Source organism: Lepeophtheirus salmonis, chromosome 5 (assembly GCF_016086655.4).
Source record: "Lepeophtheirus salmonis chromosome 5, UVic_Lsal_1.4, whole genome shotgun sequence".
Classification (NCBI taxonomy): Eukaryota; Metazoa; Arthropoda; class Copepoda; order Siphonostomatoida; family Caligidae; genus Lepeophtheirus; species Lepeophtheirus salmonis.
Window position 1 is genome coordinate 21,089,686 of NC_052135.2, and position 24,223 is coordinate 21,113,908.

Consider the following 24,223-nt stretch of genomic DNA (forward strand, 5'->3'; position numbering starts at 1 on the left):
ATCCCTATTTTATTCAATATTTTCTATATTTCAATTGCTTATCAATTTTTTCATGAAATAGTTCAATTTCTCTCGAGAAATATTTTCTCAGAGACATATCATAGTGGACTAAAAAGTTTTTAAACTCAACATGAAGATAACAGCACTTGTAAATACAAGCAAGTCATATCTATCTAGTATCTGTGGATAGTTACTCATGAAAGTTTCAACCATTTTGGATGTGTAATTGATATTTTACAGTCGTTTGAGTGAGTTCATGTGGGCGTTTCTATGAAAATGGACAATGTCGAGTATCAAGCTGACATTAGATATTTGTGTTGGAAAATATGTGCTAGATTTAAACAATAGCAAACATATAAAGACTTGTTATCTTAAAATTTGACACGTCTAGGTCAATCCAACTCGGAGTTATTGAGCCAAAAACAAAAAGTATACAGTGAACAGTTTTTTTTGGGAGAAATACGCAGAGTACTATTCGGACAGATTACGGAGAAGGGTCTAAAATCCCAAGGAGAGTATGTTGAAAAATAAAATAAAAAAAATCAGAAAAAATGTCTTCTATCTTTGTTAGGTCGGAAACTTATTCATAACTTCTTTTGAGATGTTTAAGAGTATTTAACACATTTCAGTATTCCAACAGTTTACATATTGAGGATGTCCTTTGGTGAGGGGGATCCATTTCCCCACTGAATTCCCAAAATATGAAGGGATCAGAGGCTAACAGGAACCATAGGGATGTTAAGCTTAATCTAGCTTAACAACCTCATGGTGAGAATGTGGACCAAGATACCCGGATTGAGGGGAAAAAATATATCTCCTGTCACCACTCTTCATCCCTTAACCGAATGGACGATAACGTCAACCTTAAGGAGAAAACAGATAATAAGAATATTATTGTTAAAAGCACGAACTGGGAGTTTTTTAAACTTTTAATTGAGAAAGAGGATGGTTCAGTTCAATCTGAAAAGGAATTTCAAGACTATGACATCGTCGAAATTGCTATTGATAAGCTGATCATCCGGCGTATGACCTGTCTCATGTCAGTTCAAGCCCATCCATATTCTTTGTAAGTTCAAAGATCTTTGTTTCTCGTTTCATTATGAAAGTAAATTGTCGGGATATGTTTTTAAAATCGACATAAGAGGTTTAAAAAGAGCAATTGAGTTACATTAAACAAAATCTTTCAAAGTTAAAGTCTTGAAGACAGTTGGCCAGGTGGCAAACATCGAAGTGGCAAAAACACTAGGTCTTTTCACCAAGGAAGTGAAGTGTATTGGCGTTGTGGGGTGAGAAGAAACCTTGAAAAGTATCTTTAAATCACTTGGAGCAATTTATCCATATCACTTAAATTTTGTAATATAACTCCAGGTTTGGGCTCGGGTTCCTTCAATGTCGTGGGGAGTAAGCAAGTTTTCTATCTCTTCTGCCTATCAGTGGACAAATAAAAAATTAAAGTTCTACATAATAAAGAATCAATGCTCAAATTCGGAGATACTCGCACAGGCTGTAAATATAAATTAATCAACATCAAAGAATACCAAAAAATGTTGTTGGAGTTGGAGAGTTGATAGCAAGTTTAGTTCAGATTCCAATGCAGTAAAATCAACGAGAGATTCTTCATTCTTGAAATCTGTGATTTCAGGATCAGACCCCTCATCTTAACTTATCAGATCCAAAATAGAACAGAATTCTTTATAAAGACCTATCTAGTTCATCATCAAATGTACAACACTTCATTGATCAGCTAATCCTTGCAGATGAAATACTATCCTCTCAGGATCATAATATTCAAAATATGTTATCGGAAACCATTCTCCATTAAGTTGTCCTTTCTACTGCAACATGAACAGAGGGGGAAAAAAACCACTCCGTGTCCCCAACATAATTGACGAAAATATCATTGGTGAAACGCCACATGAAGGAGAAAGATGATAGCCGATAAAAAAAGGGATCTTCTTGGTGCCCAAAATTCTTAAGTCTTTCATTACAAATAATCCTTTTACATTTAATGAGACTTTCAAATGTATCAAAAATAATCTTTCCATCTCTTATAAAAGTCTTATAATTACCCGTTAAAGTTATTCCGGATTTTCCTTGTTCCCCCTATACTAAGCAAAAGAGTTCTTAATTTATTAATGCAAAGCAAACTTACTCTAGTTTTAGTTATTATATTTCTTATATTTTTTTTATATTTAAGGATTTTAAATTTGCTGTTAGAAGTAAAGGTGGAAGACTTCCTTAGAATTGGACACTTTTATTGAGTGGAGTATTGCTTTGATGAGGAGGCTTAGCAAAAGAGGGTCAAGCAATTTGCTTTACTCAAGTATGATGTTTTTTATCTTTTTCTTCTTTTTAATAGCAATGGCGCCATAAGCAATATACAATTACTATCAAATTAATATTATGTATTACAGCTAATGCTTTTTTAGGCCATCTTTTCTGGAGGAGTGTTTTTCTTTGCTTTCTAGTAGACTCAAGTATTCTTGGTTTACCCTGCCTAACCTTTTTCTAATAACATTGAACATATATTCCTTTCCTTTTTAATTCGTGTCTTTTCATGTTCAGTCATTAATAAGATGATAACTATCAATTCAATGTATATAATAATTAATAGCTATTCTTGAAATAATAATCAACAGCATACAAAAATTGAACTTCTTAAGGACCATACTTCTTTAAAGAAACGAATTAGTTCGTTCCACTGAAAATCCTAACTGTCTCAGACCAGTATTGGATTTTCAATCCAAATGCTACCTCTAATAACTACCTAATTTTTTAAATTGAAGTTTTTATTGATGATAATTAATTTAAAGTAATGTGAAAAATATTTTCTTGAAAATTGATTGCCTGATGTCATGGTTTATTGTTTTTTTTTGTTTTTAAGTAAAATATAGTTGACTAAAAATTTTCATGTCAAAGTGCCCTATTACAAGTCTGAAGTCACGTTTGTTAAAGTTAAAATGATGTAGCTAAACTCCTCATCTATGACGTAAATACATCTACCTTATTTTATTTTTGGACATTTTATTGTCTATATATCAATGTACCTAGGTCATACTCATTAATTTTTTTATCTCAATTACTCACTTAAAATAAGTATCTAATAATGGAGTAATTGTAGCTGAAATATTGAAAAAATTGATTATTATCATAATAATAATAATCAATCCTTTTCAATATTTCAGCTACAATTATTCCATTACTTGAAATCAAATTGAATATACTCAAATATAATCATTCTTAGAGTTGTATAAAATATTACCTTAACACATGCAATATTTTTTTATCGCTGACAATATCGATAGAGTTTTTTACTTTCAAAAGCTGTAATTATTATTATTTATTTCTTGAAGAGAGAACAATCTAAGTATAAAGTAATCAGTCACTTATGCGTGTGCTCATGAAAGACGGAGAGCAACATTGAAGATTTATTCTGGAGTTATATGTTAATTGCGTCTAAGACTCGGAGCAGAATTGAGGAACCACATCGTAGTAATTCCTCCCTAATTTCTTGTTTTATACAAAGTGTTATTCGTGTTTATTTCTTTGCTAGCATTTAATCTAAAAAACGTCATGACAACGAAGCTTTTCTTCTCCACTATATTATAGTTTACTAATGGGGTCTGGTTTTAATGACTATGGATGACTCATCAATAATGATATGATATGAGTCTTGTATATATATTCTCATATATCGTGACTGGCAATTTCATTCCCTCTAAATGTCATCCTCGGACATTTCATTCCCACTTTTAATAGGTTTAAAGGCAGTTTGTAGTTTTTATGTACAGTTGGACAGTTGACACTAGATATGACTGATGACTTGTGATGAATGGGACATGGATATGAACAATTTATGGTGTTTATGAATGAGAAATGACTGTCATTATAAGTCTTTAATAGTGAGTAGGAATGAAATCACAACCCATGGATATTGTTTAAACCTAGGGAAGTAGAAGTAAATAACGCTGTTACTCTTCCCTGCGATTGTCTTTCATTATTACTACTCCCTCTAATCAATTTCATCATCCCTATTTCTCATCTCATAGTTCAGATCTACGTAAATAATGATCAAGTATGCTCAGACCCATCAGACCTTTCTCCAGGATCACTTACACTCAACTACCTACTTTAAGTTCATATCTGGATTGAAACTGTATGACATCACTAAATATCCATCTTTAAAGTGGGTATTAAATGTCTGGGGATGTATTTTAGAGGAAATAAAATGACCTAGAACCATTTAAAAAAATCCCTGCTCCTTTCCTATGTTTAAAAATCCTTTAGTGTTGTTTTCCGTTCTTGACTTTAAGGTGTAAAAAATATACTGTCCTTTGTAAGGACAGCATTAACTTTTTGACTGTATGTCCTGCTAAAAGAGGTTATCCTTTTGCAGTTTGCACCCGAAAAAATGATCTAAAACTGAAAAACTGTAGTTTTCCACATTTTTATAAAATCTACTCACAGGGTATCGGATAATTTACAATAAGTAAATCATTTTTCTGGCATATCTTAAAGTAAACTATTAAAGCTTCGATAACTTTATACTTATTTCTTTTGATTTTTCGTTATTTCAAATATTCAATAAAAAATTCCAATGAAATAGGTATACTTTCTTAAAAATGATGGTGAAATTGTTGTTAAACTCAATCTGAATGTCATAATTGGGCGTTGGAAAATAGTGTCGTAATTCTATGTAGTTTACAAAAGATGGGTATAATGCAGCGTTTGTAGAGATATATGTACTGATTAAGGGGTCTGACCTCTATTAGATTTATGCATTCTTAAGATAGCTCATAACTCTTGATAGTTTATTTTGAATCTTTGCTTAATTCCTTCAATCTTGTTTAATAAGTTGGAAGGGTCTTTAACATAGTGGGATCTTCAGTGCACGGATCGCTTTTATAATTTTGGGGTTGTTTCATAAGAAAATTCTTGAGATGATGCTTCATAAATAATAATTATCTCAAAGTTGACTGATCCAAAAGAGATTCAAGATTCCATAAAGCTAAAAAAAAATCAATAACCAAATTCATTCAAGCTGTGTAATCTTTTTGGAGATAAGTTTCTTTTTTTTGTAATTTAAAAAATTACTTTTAATCTCATAAATGATACATAAATAATTGTCTTCAGCAGGGGTAGCACATAAAAGAGGTATAACTTTTGATACATGATAGGTATTCCTTATATCACATATTTAAAATAAACAAACTAAAAACTTAGCAGCCTTTCTCAGACTATATAAAATGTAATTTTCATTCATTTTAATATTTTTGCCCCTGTTTAGTTTGTTAATTATTTTTCCTGTAGTCCTGTAAAGGTACCATTTTTATTGAAAATGTCATTTTTATGGACTTAAAACTTATAGTTTTCCTAGATGAATTTCAAGGTCAGAGCTTAGAGAGTATATTTTGACGATTTGTGGACATTTTTATTAGATTTTAATGTTTAAAATTGAGTGCAAATGAAAATTAAACTACAGACATCTACATAATATTAGCATTTTAAAAGAGAAGTAGGAGATTTAAACACCAAAAATTTCTTAAATCATAAATTAAAAGTATATGCGTACAGTTAAAACATGGTGCAATTGCTCCTTGATACTGTCATTGATATTAAAAGTCCAATCAATCAAAAGATTAGTCTGTAATGATTATATGAACAAAGAGGTCAATTCTTGAGAATAATCATAACAAATATGGCAAATATCGCTAACCGACCTATTATACCCAATACGGTACACACAGTCTTCCAATTTTGAATAAAAGTCGGTTTACTGAAATAGCTATTCTATCCTTTATCTAACCATGATTAGTTATATTTATGATTTGGAACATCTCTATTCCACTAACATGGGAAACGAATGGTGTTAAGATTATACTGAGATGCAACTCTTCCCTGTACAAAAATACCATGATCTTTAATCAGATTCTCCAGAAAATATTTTATACCTTCTCTTCTTTCATAAATGTTTCTATTACGTGGATTATTTGATGGATTTCTAGTCAACATATTTTGTTTTAGTGTGAACCCATTTTTCAAATAATGTGTATGATAGTTTCTAAACTGTGGATTTCACTATAGCCATGAAGAAAGAAAAACTATCTGTCCACTAATTATAAATTTTATTTTTTGATCTTCCTTGTCCAGGGCAACAAAATGTTCAAACATATGGGCTTCATGGGAGGATGGAGAAATATAATACATTTATAAACATTGATCTCACTAAACAAAGGGTATTTTTTCCTAATGTATGTATTAGAGGGTCACAGGGAACAGGAACAATCCTTCGGAAAAACCTTTAACAACCTACATCCTTCTTCCATATGGGAATAACGAAATAGGATATCTCTGTGCTCCAAAGTTCAGATATCAGAGATACCGTTAGCCATGAACGTGTCCTCAAATGAAAAAAAAATCTTATTGTTACTATAACCATATTACCACTTTGTCGATATTTTGCAAAAAACAAATGAACTTTTCTTTTCTAAAACAAATTAACTTTCCTTTCTAAAAAAAAGTTATTCGTTCAAATGTAGGCTCTTCCCAAAAATTATAACCAAATCTATTCTTGTTATGATATCACCATCAATTGTCTATAAATTGCATTTAGTCATGTTCTTTTAAATAAAAATTTTGACCTTGTGTTTCTTACTAAATATGAAAAGTTAATAATCTAATATAAATGAATGTCTCTTATGTAGTAACAAAAATCACTCGTGTATTGAAACCTTCTCTATACAATTGCTAAAATACGAGCAATGAGTTGTCAATCTATAATTAATATTTTATTTCTATATTTCTATTACGCGGCAGGTATTGAAGAAAAACTTTATCTAAAAAGTAAACAGCTGAATTCTAAAAACATTATTAGCTTATCCTATAGATTAGTATATATATATATATATATGTACTAGGAATAACTATGATTTCATATAGTGTTAATATGGGAAACAGAACAGCTAGGAAATATTTATTTCCCTTGCTTCTTTCGACATTATTTTTGGTTTCAACAGGACAAGGTAATTCATTTTATATATCAGTTAGAATTATCCATTTTGAAATTGTTTTATATCAACAATATTTTTTTCTCAATATTAAAAGTAGATTTAAAAAAAACCGGGAATATTCATTGTCTCTAATTATCATCCATTTTCTTCAAGAATTGGATTGGCTGAGCAGTTATTAAAATATGTATTATTGATAGTTTTAATATTTTGACCAAATCATTTAATTTTTAAATTAACTATAAAATAATTTTGTTATATTGATGTCCTCACATAACCTCTCGTATAAATTTTACTCTTAATAAATTAAAAATAATAAAATTGTGTACCACTAGATATGATCAACCCTGTATATCTCAGACCAAATAATTAAAAGTAATGTATTTTTATATAGTGAAAGCACTTTATGAAATTATTATATAATTGGTTTAAAAAGAAAAGCACTCGACATGTTGATTACTAATAATACGATCACCCAAATCAGCAAATGTTACAAACTTAAATAAAAGGTTTAAGTATGCAATCACTAAATTTAGATATTTTTATTGTGTTCTGTCAAATTTAGATCGTTTCACATGCAACACAATTAAAGTTTTTAACAAAAAAGTATGATTCTGAATAATTTTCTTTTTCCAAATTTAAGTACGAACCTAAATAAAGGTAACATTTATACAGAAATCGAAATGATAATTACTCAAAAAGCCTAATTTTAAATGAAAAAAAAGATACAAAAAAAAATTTGAACAAAAATGAAAAAAAAAAAAAAAAAATTCAATTGTTGCATTCAGTAATATAGATATATCTAAACATAAGTAAAAAAATGTGGCAAGTTGGAACATCTTTAGATTAAAGAAAGTTAAAAATTAAAAAGACAAACATTCGAAATGTCTGCTACTTTTGAAACTTAATAAGAAATTAAAGAAATCAGTAGTTTGTCTTGTAATATATCCAACATACCCACCTTTGGACTATAAAACAGTCATTTTCAATACCTTGTCTACTTGCACTATGTATTTTAACAAGTAAATTAAGAAAACTTACAAAATAAAAACATGAATAACACATTTTGCTAAAAAAAATTCTCATCAAGTACAATTATAAAATTTAATAAATTATACTAGCTATAATAAAAATTATAAAAATAATAGGAAAAACTATGAAAAGTTACTGAATCTTTACAGAAAACAATTGTTCCTCAAATGTTAAGATAATTCCTAAACAAAAGTTTATGTCCAATATGTCAAAAAAAGATGTCAATCATTATTAACATTTTCGACAAAAATAAATCATTGAATACAAAAAAAATTTTTTTTAGGTAACGCTTATTTCATGATCAAAAGTATATCCACTTTTTAAAAAAGCAAAAAAGTGTAATATAAAACCCATGAAAGAATTATTAAAAATTCTTTCAGTGAAAAAATTAAAGTAAAAATAAGTATATATGAATCTACCTTACAATAAACATACAATAAAATAAAAACAATTAAAAAATTACATTTTACAGAACAAAATGCAGTTTGCTCAAACAAAATAAACTCAACAACAAGAGAACTTGGGTACGTAATTAATGTGACCAAAATAGAAATTAACCAATAAACCACCTAAATTAAACATTTTTCATTCCTTTCAGAACTGACTACAATAAAGAAATTCACATACCTCATGTGATACTCTACCACTTCGAAACAAGCTATTGTACTGAACGTTCTTTCATAGAACTCATCAAAGAATATGGCCCCGAAATCATCACAATCAAACAACTCAAAGCTTGGTTTTCTTTCTTTAAATCAGGGAAATCAGCTCCTGACAGTGAAGATGTTAAACCTTTTACATCACCTTATTCAACGTAAGTAAATTTGTACCAACCTTCTTTATTCTTTCTGAAAATTGAGAATTCCTAATCAGTTCCACATATGACCATTCTTTCTCCTAAAATCCATCATGTACCATGATTTAAAAAGGAATAAACTTTAATTCTCCAATTTTAGAATGGGAACAAAAAATAAAACCCACATTGGCAACATCGTCCTCCATCACTACAGAAAAGGCTTTAGCGTAGAAAAGTCATTTAATGAACTCAAAGAAAATGGAAAGGAAGTCACCGAATTAGAAGTAACGTCTTGGTTTGTCAAGTTCCAAGATGGTAATAATGACATTGCAAATGGTGCAACAACGACCTCTTCACCAGACTCATCAACCTTAACGACTAGAGCACTTGGGTATGTAATTTTTGTAATCAAAACTAGGAATGAACCAATAAATATTCAATTTGAATTTATTTTAATCCTAATCTTTCTTTCCTTTCTAGAACTGGCTATGATAAAAACGTACACATTCCTCATTTGATACTCTATCACTTCGAAACAGGCTATACGTATGAGCGTTCTTTATTAGAACTCAATTCCGAATATGGCTCAGACACAATAACGAGCAAACAAATCAAAGCATGGTTCTCTTTCTTTAAATCAGGGAAATCAGCTCCTGACAGTGAAGATGTTAAACCTTTTACATCACCTTATTCAACGTAAGTAAATTTGTACCAACCTTCTTTATTCTTTCTGAAAATTGAGAATTCCTAATCAGTTCCACATATGACCATTCTTTCTCCTAAAATCCATCATGTACCATGATTTAAAAAGGAATAAACTTTAATTCTCCAATTTTAGAATGGGAACAAAAAATAAAACCCACATTGGCAACATCGTCCTCCATCACTACAGAAAAGGCTTTAGCGTAGAAAAGTCATTTAATGAACTCAAAGAAAATGGAAAGGAAGTCACCGAATTAGAAGTAACGTCTTGGTTTGTCAAGTTCCAAGATGGTAATAATGACATTGCAAATGGTGCAACAACGACCTCTTCACCAGACTCATCAACCTTAACGACTAGAGCACTTGGGTATGTAATTTTTGTAATCAAAACTAGGAATGAACCAATAAATATTCAATTTGAATTTATTTTAATCCTAATCTTTCTTTCCTTTCTAGAACTGGCTATGATAAAAACGTACACATTCCTCATTTGATACTCTATCACTTCGAAACAGGCTATACGTATGAGCGTTCTTTATTAGAACTCAATTCCGAATATGGCTCAGACACAATAACGAGCAAACAAATCAAAGCATGGTTCTCTTTCTTTAAATCAGGGAAATCAGCTCCTGACAGTGAAGATGTTAAACCTTTTACATCACCTTATTCAACGTAAGTAAATTTGTACCAACCTTCTTTATTCTTTCTGAAAATTGAGAATTCCTAATCAGTTCCACATATGACCATTCTTTCTCCTAAAATCCATCATGTACCATGATTTAAAAAGGAATAAACTTTAATTCTCCAATTTTAGAATGGGAACAAAAAATAAAACCCACATTGGCAACATCGTCCTCCATCACTACAGAAAAGGCTTTAGCGTAGAAAAGTCATTTAATGAACTCAAAGAAAATGGAAAGGAAGTCACCGAATTAGAAGTAACGTCTTGGTTTGTCAAGTTCCAAGATGGTAATAATGACATTGCAAATGGTGCAACAACGACCTCTTCACCAGACTCATCAACCTTAACGACTAGAGCACTTGGGTATGTAATTTTTGTAATCAAAACTAGGAATGAACCAATAAATATTCAATTTGAATTTATTTTAATCCTAATCTTTCTTTCCTTTCTAGAACTGGCTATGATAAAAACGTACACATTCCTCATTTGATACTCTATCACTTCGAAACAGGCTATACGTATGAGCGTTCTTTATTAGAACTCAATTCCGAATATGGCTCAGACACAATAACGAGCAAACAAATCAAAGCATGGTTCTCTTTCTTTAAATCAGGGAAATCAGCTCCTGACAGTGAAGATGTTAAACCTTTTACATCACCTTATTCAACGTAAGTAAATTTGTACCAACCTTCTTTATTCTTTCTGAAAATTGAGAATTCCTAATCAGTTCCACATATGACCATTCTTTCTCCTAAAATCCATCATGTACCATGATTTAAAAAGGAATAAACTTTAATTCTCCAATTTTAGAATGGGAACAAAAAATAAAACCCACATTGGCAACATCGTCCTCCATCACTACAGAAAAGGCTTTAGCGTAGAAAAGTCATTTAATGAACTCAAAGAAAATGGAAAGGAAGTCACCGAATTAGAAGTAACGTCTTGGTTTGTCAAGTTCCAAGATGGTAATAATGACATTGCAAATGGTGCAACAACGACCTCTTCACCAGACTCATCAACCTTAACGACTAGAGCACTTGGGTATGTAATTTTTGTAATCAAAACTAGGAATGAACCAATAAATATTCAATTTGAATTTATTTTAATCCTAATCTTTCTTTCCTTTCTAGAACTGGCTATGATAAAAACGTACACATTCCTCATTTGATACTCTATCACTTCGAAACAGGCTATACGTATGAGCGTTCTTTATTAGAACTCAATTCCGAATATGGCTCAGACACAATAACGAGCAAACAAATCAAAGCATGGTTCTCTTTCTTTAAATCAGGGAAATCAGCTCCTGACAGTGAAGATGTTAAACCTTTTACATCACCTTATTCAACGTAAGTAAATTTGTACCAACCTTCTTTATTCTTTCTGAAAATTGAGAATTCCTAATCAGTTCCACATATGACCATTCTTTCTCCTAAAATCCATCATGTACCATGATTTAAAAAGGAATAAACTTTAATTCAAAATTTTAGAATGGGAACAAAAAATAAAACCCACATTGGCAACATCGTCCTCCATCACTACAGAAAAGGCTTTAGCGTAGAAAAGTCATTTAATGAACTCAAAGAAAATGGAAAGGAAGTCACCGAATTAGAAGTAACGTCTTGGTTTGTCAAGTTCCAAGATGGTAATAATGACATTGCAAATGGTGCAACAACGACCTCTTCACCAGACTCATCAACCTTAACGACTAGAGCACTTGGGTATGTAATTTTTGTAATCAAAACTAGGAATGAACCAATAAATATTCAATTTGAATTTATTTTAATCCTAATCTTTCTTTCCTTTCTAGAACTGGCTATGATAAAAACGTACACATTCCTCATTTGATACTCTATCACTTCGAAACAGGCTATACGTATGAGCGTTCTTTATTAGAACTCAATTCCGAATATGGCTCAGACACAATAACGAGCAAACAAATCAAAGCATGGTTCTCTTTCTTTAAATCAGGGAAATCAGCTCCTGACAGTGAAGATGTTAAACCTTTTACATCACCTTATTCAACGTAAGTAAATTTGTACCAACCTTCTTTATTCTTTCTGAAAATTGAGAATTCCTAATCAGTTCCACATATGACCATTCTTTCTCCTAAAATCCATCATGTACCATGATTTAAAAAGGAATAAACTTTAATTCTCCAATTTTAGAATGGGAACAAAAAATAAAACCCACATTGGCAACATCGTCCTCCATCACTACAGAAAAGGCTTTAGCGTAGAAAAGTCATTTAATGAACTCAAAGAAAATGGAAAGGAAGTCACCGAATTAGAAGTAACGTCTTGGTTTGTCAAGTTCCAAGATGGTAATAATGACATTGCAAATGGTGCAACAACGACCTCTTCACCAGACTCATCAACCTTAACGACTAGAGCACTTGGGTATGTAATTTTTGTAATCAAAACTAGGAATGAACCAATAAATATTCAATTTGAATTTATTTTAATCCTAATCTTTCTTTCCTTTCTAGAACTGGCTATGATAAAAACGTACACATTCCTCATTTGATACTCTATCACTTCGAAACAGGCTATACGTATGAGCGTTCTTTATTAGAACTCAATTCCGAATATGGCTCAGACACAATAACGAGCAAACAAATCAAAGCATGGTTCTCTTTCTTTAAATCAGGGAAATCAGCTCCTGACAGTGAAGATGTTAAACCTTTTACATCACCTTATTCAACGTAAGTAAATTTGTACCAACCTTCTTTATTCTTTCTGAAAATTGAGAATTCCTAATCAGTTCCACATATGACCATTCTTTCTCCTAAAATCCATCATGTACCATGATTTAAAAAGGAATAAACTTTAATTCTCCAATTTTAGAATGGGAACAAAAAATAAAACCCACATTGGCAACATCGTCCTCCATCACTACAGAAAAGGCTTTAGCGTAGAAAAGTCATTTAATGAACTCAAAGAAAATGGAAAGGAAGTCACCGAATTAGAAGTAACGTCTTGGTTTGTCAAGTTCCAAGATGGTAATAATGACATTGCAAATGGTGCAACAACGACCTCTTCACCAGACTCATCAACCTTAACGACTAGAGCACTTGGGTATGTAATTTTTGTAATCAAAACTAGGAATGAACCAATAAATATTCAATTTGAATTTATTTTAATCCTAATCTTTCTTTCCTTTCTAGAACTGGCTATGATAAAAACGTACACATTCCTCATTTGATACTCTATCACTTCGAAACAGGCTATACGTATGAGCGTTCTTTATTAGAACTCAATTCCGAATATGGCTCAGACACAATAACGAGCAAACAAATCAAAGCATGGTTCTCTTTCTTTAAATCAGGGAAATCAGCTCCTGACAGTGAAGATGTTAAACCTTTTACATCACCTTATTCAACGTAAGTAAATTTGTACCAACCTTCTTTATTCTTTCTGAAAATTGAGAATTCCTAATCAGTTCCACATATGACCATTCTTTCTCCTAAAATCCATCATGTACCATGATTTAAAAAGGAATAAACTTTAATTCTCCAATTTTAGAATGGGAACAAAAATAAAACCCACATTGGCAACATCGTCCTCCATCACTACAGAAAAGGCTTTAGCGTAGAAAAGTCATTTAATGAACTCAAAGAAAATGGAAAGGAAGTCACCGAATTAGAAGTAACGTCTTGGTTTGTCAAGTTCCAAGATGGTAATAATGACATTGCAAATGGTGCAACAACGACCTCTTCACCAGACTCATCAACCTTAACGACTAGAGCACTTGGGTATGTAATTTTTGTAATCAAAACTAGGAATGAACCAATAAATATTCAATTTGAATTTATTTTAATCCTAATCTTTCTTTCCTTTCTAGAACTGGCTATGATAAAAACGTACACATTCCTCATTTGATACTCTATCACTTCGAAACAGGCTATACGTATGAGCGTTCTTTATTAGAACTCAATTCCGAATATGGCTCAGACACAATAACGAGCAAACAAATCAAAGCATGGTTCTCTTTCTTTAAATCAGGGAAATCAGCTCCTGACAGTGAAGATGTTAAACCTTTTACATCACCTTATTCAACGTAAGTAAATTTGTACCAACCTTCTTTATTCTTTCTGAAAATTGAGAATTCCTAATCAGTTCCACATATGACCATTCTTTCTCCTAAAATCCATCATGTACCATGATTTAAAAAGGAATAAACTTTAATTCTCCAATTTTAGAATGGGAACAAAAAATAAAACCCACATTGGCAACATCGTCCTCCATCACTACAGAAAAGGCTTTAGCGTAGAAAAGTCATTTAATGAACTCAAAGAAAATGGAAAGGAAGTCACCGAATTAGAAGTAACGTCTTGGTTTGTCAAGTTCCAAGATGGTAATAATGACATTGCAAATGGTGCAACAACGACCTCTTCACCAGACTCATCAACCTTAACGACTAGAGCACTTGGGTATGTAATTTTTGTAATCAAAACTAGGAATGAACCAATAAATATTCAATTTGAATTTATTTTAATCCTAATCTTTCTTTCCTTTCTAGAACTGGCTATGATAAAAACGTACACATTCCTCATTTGATACTCTATCACTTCGAAACAGGCTATACGTATGAGCGTTCTTTATTAGAACTCAATTCCGAATATGGCTCAGACACAATAACGAGCAAACAAATCAAAGCATGGTTCTCTTTCTTTAAATCAGGGAAATCAGCTCCTGACAGTGAAGATGTTAAACCTTTTACATCACCTTATTCAACGTAAGTAAATTTGTACCAACCTTCTTTATTCTTTCTGAAAATTGAGAATTCCTAATCAGTTCCACATATGACCATTCTTTCTCCTAAAATCCATCATGTACCATGATTTAAAAAGGAATAAACTTTAATTCTCCAATTTTAGAATGGGAACAAAAAATAAAACCCACATTGGCAACATCGTCCTCCATCACTACAGAAAAGGCTTTAGCGTAGAAAAGTCATTTAATGAACTCAAAGAAAATGGAAAGGAAGTCACCGAATTAGAAGTAACGTCTTGGTTTGTCAAGTTCCAAGATGGTAATAATGACATTGCAAATGGTGCAACAACGACCTCTTCACCAGACTCATCAACCTTAACGACTAGAGCACTTGGGTATGTAATTTTTGTAATCAAAACTAGGAATGAACCAATAAATATTCAATTTGAATTTATTTTAATCCTAATCTTTCTTTCCTTTCTAGAACTGGCTATGATAAAAACGTACACATTCCTCATTTGATACTCTATCACTTCGAAACAGGCTATACGTATGAGCGTTCTTTATTAGAACTCAATTCCGAATATGGCTCAGACACAATAACGAGCAAACAAATCAAAGCATGGTTCTCTTTCTTTAAATCAGGGAAATCAGCTCCTGACAGTGAAGATGTTAAACCTTTTACATCACCTTATTCAACGTAAGTAAATTTGTACCAACCTTCTTTATTCTTTCTGAAAATTGAGAATTCCTAATCAGTTCCACATATGACCATTCTTTCTCCTAAAATCCATCATGTACCATGATTTAAAAAGGAATAAACTTTAATTCTCCAATTTTAGAATGGGAACAAAAAATAAAACCCACATTGGCAACATCGTCCTCCATCACTACAGAAAAGGCTTTAGCGTAGAAAAGTCATTTAATGAACTCAAAGAAAATGGAAAGGAAGTCACCGAATTAGAAGTAACGTCTTGGTTTGTCAAGTTCCAAGATGGTAATAATGACATTGCAAATGGTGCAACAACGACATCTTCACCAGACTCATCAACCTTAACGACTAGAGCACTTGGGTATGTAATTTTTGTAATCAAAACTAGGAATGAACCAATAAATATTCAATTTGAATTTATTTTAATCCTAATCTTTCTTTCCTTTCTAGAACTGGCTATGATAAAAACGTACACATTCCTCATTTGATACTCTATCACTTCGAAACAGGCTATACGTATGAGCGTTCTTTATTAGAACTCAATTCCGAATATGGCTCAGACACAATAACGAGCAAACAAATCAAAGCATGGTTCTCTTTCTTTAAATCAGGGAAATCAGCTCCTGACAGTGAAGATGTTAAACCTTTTACATCACCTTATTCAACGTAAGTAAATTTGTACCAACCTTCTTTATTCTTTCTGAAAATTGAGAATTCCTAATCAGTTCCACATATGACCATTCTTTCTCCTAAAATCCATCATGTACCATGATTTAAAAAGGAATAAACTTTAATTCTCCAATTTTAGAATGGGAACAAAAAATAAAACCCACATTGGCAACATCGTCCTCCATCACTACAGAAAAGGCTTTAGCGTAGAAAAGTCATTTAATGAACTCAAAGAAAATGGAAAGGAAGTCACCGAATTAGAAGTAACGTCTTGGTTTGTCAAGTTCCAAGATGGTAATAATGACATTGCAAATGGTGCAACAACGACCTCTTCACCAGACTCATCAACCTTAACGACTAGAGCACTTGGGTATGTAATTTTTGTAATCAAAACTAGGAATGAACCAATAAATATTCAATTTGAATTTATTTTAATCCTAATCTTTCTTTCCTTTCTAGAACTGGCTATGATAAAAACGTACACATTCCTCATTTGATACTCTATCACTTCGAAACAGGCTATACGTATGAGCGTTCTTTATTAGAACTCAATTCCGAATATGGCTCAGACACAATAACGAGCAAACAAATCAAAGCATGGTTCTCTTTCTTTAAATCAGGGAAATCAGCTCCTGACAGTGAAGATGTTAAACCTTTTACATCACCTTATTCAACGTAAGTAAATTTGTACCAACCTTCTTTATTCTTTCTGAAAATTGAGAATTCCTAATCAGTTCCACATATGACCATTCTTTCTCCTAAAATCCATCATGTACCATGATTTAAAAAGGAATAAACTTTAATTCTCCAATTTTAGAATGGGAACAAAAAATAAAACCCACATTGGCAACATCGTCCTCCATCACTACAGAAAAGGCTTTAGCGTAGAAAAGTCATTTAATGAACTCAAAGAAAATGGAAAGGAAGTCACCGAATTAGAAGTAACGTCTTGGTTTGTCAAGTTCCAAGATGGTAATAATGACATTGCAAATGGTGCAACAACGACCTCTTCACCAGACTCATCAACCTTAACGACTAGAGCACTTGGGTATGTAATTTTTGTAATCAAAACTAGGAATGAACCAATAAATATTCAATTTGAATTTATTTTAATCCTAATCTTTCTTTCCTTTCTAGAACTGGCTATGATAAAAACGTACACATTCCTCATTTGATACTCTATCACTTCGAAACAGGCTATACGTATGAGCGTTCTTTATTAGAACTCAATTCCGAATATGGCTCAGACACAATAACGAGCAAACAAATCAAAGCATGGTTCTCTTTCTTTAAATCAGGGAAATCAGCTCCTGACAGTGAAGATGTTAAACCTTTTACATCACCTTATTCAACGTAAGTAAATTTGTACCAACCTTCTTTATTCTTTCTGAAAATTGAGAATTCCTAATCAGTTCCACATATGACCATTCTTTCTCCTAAAATCCATCATGTACCATGATTTAAAAAGGAATAAACTTTAATTCTCCAATTTTAGAATGGGAACAAAAAATAAAACCCACATTGGCAACATCGTCCTCCATCACTACAGAAAAGGCTTTAGCGTAGAAAAGTCATTTAATGAACTCAAAGAAAATGGAAAGGAAGTCACCGAATTAGAAGTAACGTCTTGGTTTGTCAAGTTCCAAGATGGTAATAATGACATTGCAAATGGTGCAACAACGACCTCTTCACCAGACTCATCAACCTTAACGACTAGAGCACTTGGGTATGTAATTTTTGTAATCAAAACTAGGAATGAACCAATAAATATTCAATTTGAATTTATTTTAATCCTAATCTTTCTTTCCTTTCTAGAACTGGCTATGATAAAAACGTACACATTCCTCATTTGATACTCTATCACTTCGAAACAGGCTATACGTATGAGCGTTCTTTATTAGAACTCAATTCCGAATATGGCTCAGACACAATAACGAGCAAACAAATCAAAGCATGGTTCTCTTTCTTTAAATCAGGGAAATCAGCTCCTGACAGTGAAGATGTTAAACCTTTTACATCACCTTATTCAACGTAAGTAAATTTGTACCAACCTTCTTTATTCTTTCTGAAAATTGAGAATTCCTAATCAGTTCCACATATGACCATTCTTTCTCCTAAAATCCATCATGTACCATGATTTAAAAAGGAATAAACTTTAATTCTCCAATTTTAGAATGGGAACAAAAAATAAAACCCACATTGGCAACATCGTCCTCCATCACTACAGAAAAGGCTTTAGCGTAGAAAAGTCATTTAATGAACTCAAAGAAAATGGAAAGGAAGTCACCGAATTAGAAGTAACGTCTTGGTTTGTCAAGTTCCAAGATGGTAATAATGACATTGCAAATGGTGCAACAACGACCTCTTCACCAGACTCATCAACCTTAACGACTAGAGCACTTGGGTATGTAATTTTTGTAATCAAAACTAGGAATGAACCAATAAATATTCAATTTGAATTTATTTTAATCCTAATCTTTCTTTCCTTTCTAGAACTGGCTATGATAAAAACGTACACATTCCTCATTTGATACTCTATCACTTCGAAACAGGCTATACGTATGAGCGTTCTTTATTAGAACTCAATTCCGAATATGGCTCAGACACAATAACGAGCAAACAAATCAAAGCATGGTTCTCTTTCTTTAAATCAGGGAAATCAGCTCCTGACAGTGAAGATGTTAAACCTTTTACATCACCTTATTCAACGTAAGTAAATTTGTACCAACCTTCTTTATTCTTTCTGAAAATTGAGAATTCCTAATCAGTTCCACATATGACCATTCTTTCTCCTAAAATCCATCATGTACCATGATTTAAAAAGGAATAAACTTTAATTCTCCAATTTTAGAATGGGAACAAAAAATAAAACCCACATTGGCAACATCGTCCTCCATCACTACAGAAAAGGCTTTAGCGTAGAAAAGTCATTTAATGAACTCAAAGAAAATGGAAAGGAAGTCACCGAATTAGAAGTAACGTCTTGGTTTGTCAAGTTCCAAGATGGTAATAATGACATTGCAAATGGTGCAACAACGACCTCTTCACCAGACTCATCAACCTTAACGACTAGAGCACTTGGGTATGTAATTTTTGTAATCAAAACTAGGAATGAACCAATAAATATTCAATTTGAATTTATTTTAATCCTAATCTTTCTTTCCTTTCTAGAACTGGCTATGATAAAAACGTACACATTCCTCATTTGATACTCTATCACTTCGAAACAGGCTATACGTATGAGCGTTCTTTATTAGAACTCAATTCCGAATATGGCTCAGACACAATAACGAGCAAACAAATCAAAGCATGGTTCTCTTTCTTTAAATCAGGGAAATCAGCTCCTGACAGTGAAGATGTTAAACCTTTTACATCACCTTATTCAACGTAAGTAAATTTGTACCAACCTTCTTTATTCTTTCTGAAAATTGAGAATTCCTAATCAGTTCCACATATGACCATTCTTTCTCCTAAAATCCATCATGTACCATGATTTAAAAAGGAATAAACTTTAATTCTCCAATTTCAGAATGGGAACAAAAAATAAAACCCACATTGGCAACATCGTCCTCCATCACTACAGAAAAGGCTTTAGCGTAGAAAAGTCATTTAATGAACTCAAAGAAAATGGAAAGGAAGTCACCGAATTAGAAGTAACGTCTTGGTTTGTCAAGTTCCAAGATGGTAATAATGACATTGCAAATGGTGCAACAACGACCTCTTCACCAGACTCATCAACCTTAACGACTAGAGCACTTGGGTATGTAATTTTTGTAATCAAAACTAGGAATGAACCAATAAATATTCAATTTGAATTTATTTTAATCCTAATCTTTCTTTCCTTTCTAGAACTGGCTATGATAAAAACGTACACATTCCTCATTTGATACTCTATCACTTCGAAACAGGCTATACGTATGAGCGTTCTTTATTAGAACTCAATTCCGAATATGGCTCAGACACAATAACGAGCAAACAAATCAAAGCATGGTTCTCTTTCTTTAAATCAGGGAAATCAGCTCCTGACAGTGAAGATGTTAAACCTTTTACATCACCTTATTCAACGTAAGTAAATTTGTACCAACCTTCTTTATTCTTTCTGAAAATTGAGAATTCCTAATCAGTTCCACATATGACCATTCTTTCTCCTAAAATCCATCATGTACCATGATTTAAAAAGGAATAAACTTTAATTCTCCAATTTTAGAATGGGAACAAAAAATAAAACCCACATTGGCAACATCGTCCTCCATCACTACAGAAAAGGCTTTAGCGTAGAAAAGTCATTTAATGAACTCAAAGAAAATGGAAAGGAAGTCACCGAATTAGAAGTAACGTCTTGGTTTGTCAAGTTCCAAGATGGTAATAATGACATTGCAAATGGTGCAACAACGACCTCTTCACCAGACTCATCAACCTTAACGACTAGAGCACTTGGGTATGTAATTTTTGTAATCAAAACTAGGAATGAACCAATAAATATTCAATTTGAATTTATTTTAATCCTATTCTTTCTTTCCTTTCTAGAACTGGCTATGATAAAAACGTACACATTCCTCATTTGATACTCTATCACTTCGAAACAGGCTATACGTATGAGCGTTCTTTATTAGAACTCAATTCCGAATATGGCTCAGACACAATAACGAGCAAACAAATCAAATCATGGTTCTCTTTCTTTAAATCAGGGAAATCAGCTCCTGACAGTGAAGATGTTAAACCTTTTACATCACCTTATTTAACGTACGGAAATATTTTCGACTTTTTATATTATATCTTATAATTTAATTTGTTATCAGTTTTTTTTTACACAGGCAAGATAAAGTTTATAAAAAAAAATTTTTCTTCGTTTTTTTCAATTTTTTATGACTGTATTAACATGTTTTACTTGAAACAATTTAAATTATTTAGGAAAAAATTTATCGATAAATATTTTTTTAATTTTTGTCAATAAATATTCATCTTTTTTGGTCAGGCTTAATTTTATATGTTATGGGTTTCTGTAGCAATTGTTAGAGTTTTGGTTTAGTTCCCATCATAATAGTTATTATTTAAAGTGTAATAGGAGTAATATTTTTATAATTTTAGATTGGGATCCCAATATAAAACCCATATTGCCAACGTCGCTCTCCATCATTACCGAAGAGGCTACAGCGTAGAAATGTCGGTTACTGAGCTCCAAGGTGTTTTTTCAGTAAATCTTTCATTTGTATTGTCTTGGTTTACCCAATTCCAAGGTGGAAATTTCGACATTGTAAATAGTATAACAACTTCTGCTCCAGGAAAAAGTAAGTTTTTTTAAAAATATTGGTTATATTGTTTTTATATTTGGCTTGCTTTTAGGTTGTCTTACAAAGCAGAATATTCCTTGTATGTTTCCGTTTATTTACAAAGGATTTGAATATTCTAACTGTGCTTCTGTTGATAACGGTAATGTTCCTTGGTGTGCTATTTCTCTTTATAGAGAGGGTTTTGCTCGTGTATTCGGAGAATGTGGATCTAGTTGTGAAGGTATGATTTAATTTGCAAGTCTTGTTTTTAATATTTTTTTATATATTTTTTTCAACATAGTTGAAGAAACGAGCACTAATGTTGGTGAGTAAATTTATACATTAATGGGATATGAAGAAATTAATTGCTCTTAATATTTTTATTCTAGGATGCACTTCGTCATTGGGTTATAGATGTTTATTTCCTTTTAAGTTTAATGACGTTGAGTATGACAAATGTACCCTTGTTGGTGACTCAAAACCTTGGTGTGCCGTTAGTAAATATACAAATTCTGATGAAACATTGGGATGGCAATATTGCAAGGACAGTTGTGATGTTGCACCTTCACCTAATTCAAATTGTAAGAAAATATAATTTCATATCCATTAACTACATTTTCAATATAAAAAATGTCTTTCAGCGTGCCTCACAACTGAGGGTCAGGCTTGTATCTTACCATTCATGTATTATGATGTGAAGTATGATAAATGCACAGATATTGACAACAATGGATTGAAATGGTGTGCTACAACTCTTGACTCTGATGGCGAGGCAAAAGGATGGGGATTATGTGAAAATAATGCATTTTGTAATTAGATTGGAATTAAAAATTTTCACAATGCTGAAGTTATTATGATCAAGTTAATATTTTTCACTTATGTTTACATCCTTTCACACTTATGTTTACATCCTTTCAACATTGAACTTTGAATATGTCATTTGTCTGTTGTATATGCAAAAACAATTAACAAAATCATTGAATTTGCCTTTTATATTTAACTTTGTTCCTTATAATCCATTTGCTATAATAAATTCAAAACAAGGCTGTGTTGAATATACAAATTAACCCATATTTTTATACCTGAGTGTCTCCCTGCTTATACATATAAGTATATTCTTATAATTTTAGGGATGTTAATATTGGGTATATTGCAGTGAGTGTAGGAACTGCGCCAGACAGACGGTCATAATAAATATTAATTTTCAATCACAACATGTGGTTAGAGTGATCACTTTAAACTATATGGCTCCTTACTAGCTGATATGTTAGAATAATAAAAAAATAGAAAGTAATTACTTAATAATGTTTGAACTAAAAAGAAAGAGTAAAATTTCAAAACTTTTGGGAGATTTTATATATAAGAATGGTTTAAACATTTTCATCGGCGGCATTTTTTTATTAATAGAAACACTTTTAAATCTTCCTATCTTTAATTTTTCACAAAATGGAAGTAATTGACACACTAATGAATATAAATTTAAATAATAATGACCTGCTGGTATTTAAAAAATAAATAAAACCAAAAATTTACGTCTGTCTGACAATTTAAAGAATTTTTGGAAGTAGCTTTGCAGTTATTATGTTTATGAAACTATCTGCAAGCAGCTATGAGATGAAGAAAATAAACACTAACGTTACTTCGAACACTTTCCAGTATTCTCCCATACATTATATCAACGGATCAGAAAGGAATTATGGATATACCGCGCTCTATACAAGATGGTATAAGCTTATATGCATCATCCAAGTACTCTACTATTTTTATCAAATTCGAAAAGGCATTTGATACTGCCTGGCACAAGTTCATTGACGGACAGCTATATAGCTACAGTCTACTGGATGAGTTTGTTAACATGGTCTCGGCTATCCTTAGGAACTCATCGTCGAGCATTGACATTCCTAATTATCAATTACAACTCCAGCCTTGAAGGTCGAAAATAAATGAAATGTCACTGTAGCATTTATTATATGCGGGTGATCTTACCTTATTTTTAACGGGAATACAAGAACAACAAGCACATTCCTTCTCCCATACCATTGAACTTATTCAGGATTACCAAAAATTTGGGGTCTCTCCATTAACATGGAGAAAACTAGGATCTTATCCAACTGTGAACACTATCTTAAGGCAAATGATGGTCTAAGCAAGTTATATTTTGTTAAGTGATTCTCAATTCTAGGATGGAAGTTTCTAGCTGTAGTGCCGATGCTGAGAGAAGAAATTAGTTAAAATTTTATCCACTACACAGAAAGTTTCAGATGTTTCAGTAATACTCCACTCACTAGATATGAAAAATTGAGGGCCTGGGATATCAATATCCTCCTAAAAACATTCCATCTGCAGAGATACGTGCCTTTCTCAACGATGTTATGTGAGAACATATTGAAATTAAGGGAAGATTGAGTATGGGGGCATGCAAGAACCAATTTTCAAGATCGAGGAGTCTTGGTTCTACGCACATAGAAGGAATGTGGGAGGTGCTAAATATCTCGTTGTTAAAACGACTCAGAAGCTCTGGGGATTTTTGGGTAATTAAAATAAAAACCAAATTCTTACAACAGATTGGTTTTCATTTTGTTGAACAGATCTGAATGAGTCCATCTGAAATGTTTGGAGTGGTGAAAAGATCGTCTCATTA

General features: G+C 31.9%; 2 protein-coding genes across 2 annotated transcripts; both read left to right on the forward strand.

Annotated features, from left to right (window-relative positions):
* The first annotated feature begins 6,901 nt into the window (after positions 1–6,901).
* LOC139905371 (uncharacterized) lies at positions 6,902–13,720 on the forward strand. The gene is made up of 17 exons (XM_071888369.1): positions 6,902–7,022; positions 8,512–8,563; positions 8,638–8,853; positions 8,996–9,226; positions 9,316–9,531; positions 9,674–9,904; positions 9,994–10,209; positions 10,352–10,582; positions 10,672–10,887; positions 11,030–11,260; positions 11,350–11,565; positions 11,707–11,937; positions 12,027–12,242; positions 12,385–12,615; positions 12,705–12,920; positions 13,063–13,293; positions 13,383–13,720. The coding sequence occupies exons 1-17, from the start codon at positions 6,926–6,928 to the stop codon at positions 13,600–13,602; spliced, it is 3,498 nt and encodes a 1,165-aa protein (XP_071744470.1). The 5' UTR covers positions 6,902–6,925; the 3' UTR covers positions 13,603–13,720.
* LOC121117556 (uncharacterized) lies at positions 13,666–22,564 on the forward strand. Its single transcript, XM_071888985.1, has 28 exons — positions 13,666–13,695; positions 13,741–13,970; positions 14,060–14,275; positions 14,418–14,648; positions 14,738–14,953; positions 15,096–15,326; positions 15,416–15,631; positions 15,774–16,004; positions 16,094–16,309; positions 16,452–16,682; positions 16,772–16,987; positions 17,130–17,360; positions 17,450–17,665; positions 17,808–18,038; positions 18,128–18,343; positions 18,486–18,716; positions 18,806–19,021; positions 19,164–19,394; positions 19,484–19,699; positions 19,842–20,072; positions 20,162–20,377; positions 20,520–20,750; positions 20,840–21,055; positions 21,401–21,600; positions 21,656–21,823; positions 21,884–21,907; positions 21,972–22,163; positions 22,224–22,564. Exons 1-28 carry the CDS (start codon positions 13,666–13,668, stop codon positions 22,397–22,399), a joined length of 5,706 nt encoding a protein of 1,901 aa, XP_071745086.1. The 3' UTR covers positions 22,400–22,564.
* Positions 22,565–24,223: the final 1,659 nt, after the last annotated feature.